This window comes from Lissotriton helveticus, chromosome 2_1 (assembly GCF_964261635.1).
Source record: "Lissotriton helveticus chromosome 2_1, aLisHel1.1, whole genome shotgun sequence".
In the NCBI taxonomy this organism is placed as follows: Eukaryota; Metazoa; Chordata; class Amphibia; order Caudata; family Salamandridae; genus Lissotriton; species Lissotriton helveticus.
Window position 1 is genome coordinate 461,538,168 of NC_136059.1, and position 7,396 is coordinate 461,545,563.

The 7,396-nt window shown below is 44.4% G+C and overlaps 1 protein-coding gene across 1 annotated transcript in view; it reads right to left on the reverse strand.

Moving 5' to 3' along the window:
* Positions 1-769, reverse strand: part of ANKRD55 (ankyrin repeat domain 55) — a 747,192-nt gene extending 746,423 nt beyond the window's left edge. The window contains exon 1 of the mRNA XM_078677760.1: positions 670-769. Within this exon, the coding sequence (XP_078533886.1) occupies positions 670-769 (100 nt within the window). The remainder of the gene's footprint in view (positions 1-669) is intronic.
* Positions 770-7,396: the final 6,627 nt, after the last annotated feature.

The window sequence follows — 7,396 nt, forward strand, 5'->3', positions numbered from 1 at the left end:
GTACATCATGACTCAAACAGTTAAACAATTCTAAAAACATTTTGATAATCAATATAAATCTTAAAATGTCATTTTTTTTGTCTAAAATCAGGGCTGCTTCTATAGCAAGGCCATTCCCGGCACATAAAGCACCACCTGTGAATGGTGCCAGACTGCTCTTGAAGAGTTAACTATGGTGGTCCTTATTTATGAGGCCCTACCGCACTATTGTGCCACCTGAACATTTTGAAGTTCCGGTGACGCAATGTGCCACTGGCATATTTATAAGGCCACATAAAGCCACATTACGTGGCTTTTCATGGCCTTATAGATATATGCGCCCCTTTCACACAGAAAACTATGTGAAAGGGGCATTCTATGGGTGTTGCAGGGGGCACTCCCAGCAACATCCATGGCTTTTTGACACTGCTCAAGATTTAAGAGAACTCGTAAGTCTGAGGCAGAGCCAAAAACGTATGCCTTTCCAGGGGAGGCATAAGGGAGGCACAACTAGGAGGTATATCTTTATTTCTCCTTGTTTTTATTCTTTCTACGTGTGCAGCATTCTGCAGCACACATAGAAAGAGGAAAAAGTCTCTTGTGATTGTTTTTGTGCTGGAAGGTTTCCTTCCTGCGCAAAAATAATCATCCCTGCAACGCAGGCACCCTTGCACCATGGTGCAACGTTGCCTGCATTGGCGCACAGTAACCTATTGTGCTCCGGCTCAGGGGAAAAGGACGGTGCCGTATCTAATAGGTACAGTGCATTCCTGCTCTTTTCTTTTGCCATAGGGAATCGTAGCAGCCAGTCCTGCTGCGCTACTCTATGGTAAAAAAAAACACATAAATGAGGCCCGGTGTAATTACCAAGGATCAAGGTGGCAAAATATTGCTTTGTTAAGGGTACCAAAAATTCTATACCTAGTCATTACAAAAACATTACCCCTCACCTCGTCCTCCACATCCAAGTGCTTAATTAAGGATTCGACGCCGCCTCCGACAGAGCTTATCACCAAGAATTAAAGTCCTTCTTCTATTGTTGTGAAATGGCTTGGAAGAAGGTGACGCAATGTGCCACTGGCATATTTATAAGGCCACATAAAGCCACATTACGTGGATTTTCATGGCCTTATAGATATATGCGACCCTTTCACACAGAAAACTATGTGAAAGGGGCATTCTATGGGTGTTGCAGGGGGCACTCCCAGCAACATCCATGGCTTTTTGACACTGCTCAAGATTTAAGAGAACTCGTAAGTCTGAGGCAGAGGCAAAAACGTATGCCTTTCCAGGGGAGGCATAAGGGAGGCACAACTAGGAGGTATATCTTTATTTCTCCTTATTTTTATTCTTTCTACGTGTGCAGCATTCTGCAGCACACATATAAAGAGGAAAAAGTCTCTTGTGATTGTTTTTGTGCTGGAAGGTTTCCTTCCTGCGCAAAAATAATCATCCCTGCAACGCAGGCACCCTTGCACCTTGGTGCAACATTGCCTGCATTGGCGCACAGTAACCTATTGTGCTCCGGCTCAGGGGAAAAGGACGGTGCCGTATCTAATAGGTACAGTGCATTCCTGCTCTTTTCTTTTGCCATAGGGAATCGTAGCAGCCAGTCCTGCTGCGCTACTCTATGGTAAAAAAAAAAACATAAATGAGGCCCGGTGTAATTACCAAGGATCAAGGTGGCAAAATATTGCTTTGTTAAGGGTACCAAAAATTCTATACCTAGTCATTACAAAAACATTACCCCTCACCTCGTCCTCCACATCCAAGTGCTTAATTAAGGATTCGACGCCGCCTCCGACAGAGCTTATCACCAAGATTTAAAGTCCTTCTTCTATTGTTGTGAAATGGCTTAGCCTTAGAAGAAGGTCCCTTCACCCACCCCTTCTCCTGTATTTCTTTGTTACCAACAGAGGTAAGCCATGCAATTTTGTAAAATTATTTTGTTATATATACTTATATATATTTGCTTTCTGTGTGGAAAGCAGATATGAAATTATACCAGTACTGGTGTTGTGAGGTATAGCGCTTTGTTGAAACTGTGCATTTGCACCATCTGCAGACGGGTTACCTGCTGATGTGCTAGGGCAGGGCGGGAAGCCTCTTCAGCATTGGTGGCCAGGCCATTTGAAAGCCACTGCAGGCGTCAGAGGGAGGCTGCAAGTGGTGCTCTTCTTGCTTTTAGCGCTCACGGGGCGAGAGTTGAGGCAAGAGTGGTAACCAATATTAAGGAATGCCGCATTCTTTTACTCACCAGGGGCCAGATGTAGGAAATTCCTATTTACCGACTCTTAAATACCGAATCATACCGATTCGGAATTTAAGAGTAGGTAAATAGGAAAGAGGCATATGTAGGTAAATTTCATTTTTAATTTACCGATTCAGGGCCCGATGTAGGTAGGACTCATTTACTGATTCTTATTTACCGAATTTTACCGATTCGGTAAATAAGAATCGGTAAATGAGAAGGGGGGACATGTAGGAGCATCCAGATGTTCCTTTTACCGAATCGGTAAAAATCTGTATTTACCGATTCGGTAAATACCGACCGGTAATGCCCATTCATTCCTATTGGCTTTGAAGCCCATAGGAATGAATGGGCATTACCTATTCGGTATTTACCGAATCGGTAAATACCGACTGACACAAGGGTGCAGGGGGTGTCACTTTGACACCCTCTGGCACCCCCAAAAGAGGCTCGGGTGCCATGTGGCAGGCATGCCTGCCCTAAGGGCAGGTCTGCCTGTCATATGGCACAGGTGTGCATGCACACATGTGCATGCACACCGGAATCGGTATTTTACCATCAAATAGGTTTGATGGTAAAATACCGATTCTGTACGGCTTGTGGGACTCAGAAGAGTCCCACCTACATCTCATATTTACCGAATCGGTAAAAATACCGATTCGGTATTTTACAGATTCGGTAAATTTACCGATCGGTAAATTTACCGAATCTGTAAAATTCAGGGCCCTACATACCATTTCAGGATTACCGGTCGGTAACGGCCGAAAATACCGATTTTCGGCCGTCACCGACCGACCTACATACGGCCCTCAGTAACAGTCGGTATTTACCGATTCTGTAAATACCGAATCGGTATTTCACATTGATTACCTATGGGCTTCAAGGCCCATAGGAATCAATGTGAAATACCGATTCGGTATTTACAGAATCGGTAAATACCGAATCCTGCAAGGGTGCAGGGGGTGTCACTTTGACACCCTCTAGCACTCCAAGTACAGGTTTGTGTGACATGTGGCACACATACATGCCCTAAGGGCATGTCTGTGTGTCACATGGCACAGGTGTGCATGCACAGATGTGCATGCACACCTGAATTCGGTATTTTACCAGACAATAGGATTGTGTGGTAAAATACCGACTCTTAAGGGCCTATGGCACTCTTAGGAGTGCCACCTACATATGGATTTACAAAATCGGTAAATATACCGATTCTGTAAATACCGACCCACCTACATCTCAAAAGCCAGATACCGGTCGGTAACGGCCGAAATCGGCCGTTGCCGACCGGTATTTGGCTACCTACATCTGGCCCCAAATTGCTATAGAGGAGAGAAAAGCTAACTCCAAGGAGAATAACAAGGAGCAAGTGCAGAAAGAAGAAATATTTCAAATTTCAAGGGCTGACTTGCAGACCCATATTAAAGAAGAAATAGATACTGCCCTCACTGAGCCTGAGTCAGGAGGAGGACCAAGATGGAGACAAGAGAGACAAATACATTCAAGTTTCGCCACTTCTTGACCTCTTCAGACATATTAGGGAAGTATTAGGATTTGAAGAGAAAGCCCAAGTGTAAGAGGGTTTTTTCCCAAAACAGTGGGGCACAAGTAGAGGATTTTCCCTTACTTGATGTCATCAAACAGATCATACTAAAAGAGTGGAAGGACATTGACATTACATCCATTCCTCGCTTCCTTAATAAAAGATACTCTCTTCAAAGTTTGAAGGACAGTTTCTGCGAATACCTAGGGTCAATATAAACTTGGCTTTAAGCTTCAGTATTATCCTTAGCATCTGAGGACACTGCATTGCCAGACATAGTGGTTAAAAAATTAGAGGCTATGCTTAAAATGTAAACTGTGCTTAAAAGGTGGCTTCCAGAGGACAGACTGTTAGACGACTACCTCCAGGAAAAAGCCATTTCACTGACATATCTCAAAATACTTAACAACACACCAGATACGCTAGGGAAAATTCATGCAAAATGGGTGGATGATGTAGGGGATACTAGTGACGAAGACTGGCAGGAGACCCTGGCTTCTTCCCACAAGGTGGCGATCCGATAGCGTTTTAAATTCAGCAAACCTAAACTGTTACATAGAGCCTATTACACCAGCTTGGTGCTTGTCAAGATGGGGGTTCTGGGCTCTTCAGTCTGTCCCAGAGGATGTGGTCACACCGGCACCTACCAACACCAGTGGTGGGAGAGCCCAACCCTTCAGGGTTACTGGGGTAGGGTCACATTAGCGCTATTCTTAACCTGTCATAAACCCCTCGAAGTTTCACCCGCCTCTGTCTTCACAATATCTGGGAGGCCACTGACCTGTCGAGATCTGAAAGATTATGGGTCTCCCTGGGTTGTATGGTTTCAAAACTCAATATAGCCAGAACATAGAAAGGAGTGGCCAAGCCAAGGTTCAGGGACTGGGAAACCGATATGGATTGGTGCATGCAGGAGGAGAGGGTCATATACGAAGGCAGAGGATGCCCACAAAAATGGACCAGAATCTTGGGTCCTTGGAATGTAAGCCGAGGGTTGATATGTACATCTTTCAGTGACGCTCCCCCACTGTCAGTAGACCACGGATCCAAGTAATGTTTTGTGTATGACGTAATGTATGAGACACGCAAATGCATTGTAAATCCTATGAATTGATAGGACAACTGCTGGATTATCGTAATGAGATTGTTGAGAATGATGGAGACGGCACTCCATCATTGAAGTGCACTGCACCTTCTTAGTTTCTGTTTGTGTTGCTTTTGATTTTGTTCATGCAATAAAAAGTTTTAAAAAAACAAGGTGGCTTCCAAGTGCGCCACTAGAGCAAACATGTATGCGGCTTATGCTACGTTGATTATGCTGAAAGACCTCCAGTAGATATATGATTGTCTGCGGGAAAATGGAGATTCATCAACCATTCTTGCTAATATAAAGACCCTAGCATGATTCCTCTTTGATTTGTTTTTTGGTGATTTTGTGCAGCAGCTTCCTCATCAGAAGCAGAGATAGTAACACATGGCATTAGACACTGCACAAAGAGCTAGACACGGCACAAAGAGCCCTCATTCAAAAACTGCTGTTCTCGGGACCAAAACTGTTTGGCTCAGAGCTGAATGGAATTGTTCAAAAGGCAGCAGAGGAAAAGAACATTCTGAAACCCTTGAAACTCTTTTCAAACAAGAAATCTTTTCTGCAAAAACAGCAGAGGCAAGAGCTCAAGAGAAGCATCCCATTTGTGACAAGCCCGTAGTCGGGGGGCTTTGTTTAAGAATAAAACCTGAACAAGTATGTCCTAGAATCAAGGTCAATCACAAAAATGGCTATCCTGGATTTGGAGTCAGGTTGAGAATTTTTTTCCATCAATGAGTGAAATGTGTACCAGATGCTTGGGTCTTTAGCAGTGTCAAGGATGGCTATTGCATTCCCTTTTTGCTCACACTCCTCCAATGAAGTAATTGTGACCTATTTATTTTAAACAGAATTGTATTATTTTCAGAATTACTATAGATTCAGTACCCTCATTGGCCACCGTCTGGGATGCGCTGAAAGTCTCTGTAAGAGGGATACGTATAGCCAAAGCAGGGGGGCATTCAAAGGGACACCAGAGAGACCCAGTCCCAATTAGAAATAAAACTTAAAGAACAAGAAGCAAATGCACGAACAACAAACGCGAACTCTGCAATGGCAAACATAAGAGAACTGCTTACTGAATACCGGGCTACAGCAGAGTGGGAATGCCTATTTCGGGGTAAATACTATACAGCTAGAAAATATGGTGAAGGGGAACACCAGGCAAGGCGCTAGCTGAGATCATAAGACCCCTCAAGGCCGCGAATGATGTGCTGACCATAAAAGATGAGGAAGGCGGTGTGCATAGGGACACTGCAGATATAATAGATATATTCACCGCGCACTACAAAACGCTACACTCATCACGCAGTGTTAGGCAAGCAGAAACAGGGCTACATCTTGAGAAAATAGAACTGGCCTGGCTTAATAAAATAAAGGGCAAAGGGAAGTTCTCGCAGCTGATAGCAATAGAGAGGAAATAGGGAGTGCCATAATGCAAATGGGGAATGGAAAAGCTCCGGGCCAGATGGTCTCACGATCGAATTTTATAAAACATATGTAGACATCCTAGTACCATTCCTGAAACGCATGTACGAGGAGGAGGGGCAGACGGGATATTACCACCATTTATGAGTGAAGCCTTGATAGTCTCGCTTTTAAAACCGGGCACACCTCCAGACTGCACAGATTCATATAGGCCATTGTCCATGATAAATTGTGACGCCAAAATCTTAGCCAAAGTTTTGGCCAATAGACTCAGTCTGTTGATGGGACACTTAATTTGCCCGGATCAAGCGGGCTTTGTGCCCGGCAGGTCCACCTCCCATAATATGTACACATTGTTTTCCATCATGCATGACATAGATCAGGACGAAAAAGGGGCAGCGGTCTTTCTAGACGCCACAAAAGCGCTCGATTCCCTGGATTGGGAACATTTATTTGCAGTCTTAGCATACATGGGGTTCCCTGCCAGGATATCTAACATGGGTAAAACAGCGATATAATAAGCCCTGTGCAACGTTTTTATTGAATGGAGAGCACACTCCTGCATTCAGCATATCTAGAGGTACAAGGCAGGGGTGTTCCCTATCGCCTCTGCTATTTGTGTTAGCAACGGAGCCTCTAGCTGCCATGCTTCGGCAGCACCACAAGCTGTATGCGCTAGACTACCCAAAGAGGCTGGTATTGATCTCGTTATATGCAGATGATATTATGCTCTACATAAGAGACCCAGAATCTAGGCTAAATGAAATAATTCACGAAATTGTAAAGTTCAGTGCATACTCTGGGATAATGAATATGCTACTTACCAGTATGCATCTGTTCTTGGCATGTAGGGCTGCTGACATTCATATCTATAGCATAGATCGCCGCCTAGTGTTGGGTCCGGATGATTGCACATTGTTGTCCTGGAAGAGTCTTCGAAGTATCACGAGATAGGTGGCTCCTCCCCTGGACTACAGTGCGCATGGGCATCGACTCCATCCTCAGATTGTTTTTAGCCATTGTGGCAAAGATGGAGTGTAACAGTGTAAGCGATGGCCATGCTAAGAGTAAATGCAAGAAAGTCTGCAGCCGCTACAGGCGCCGGGGAGGA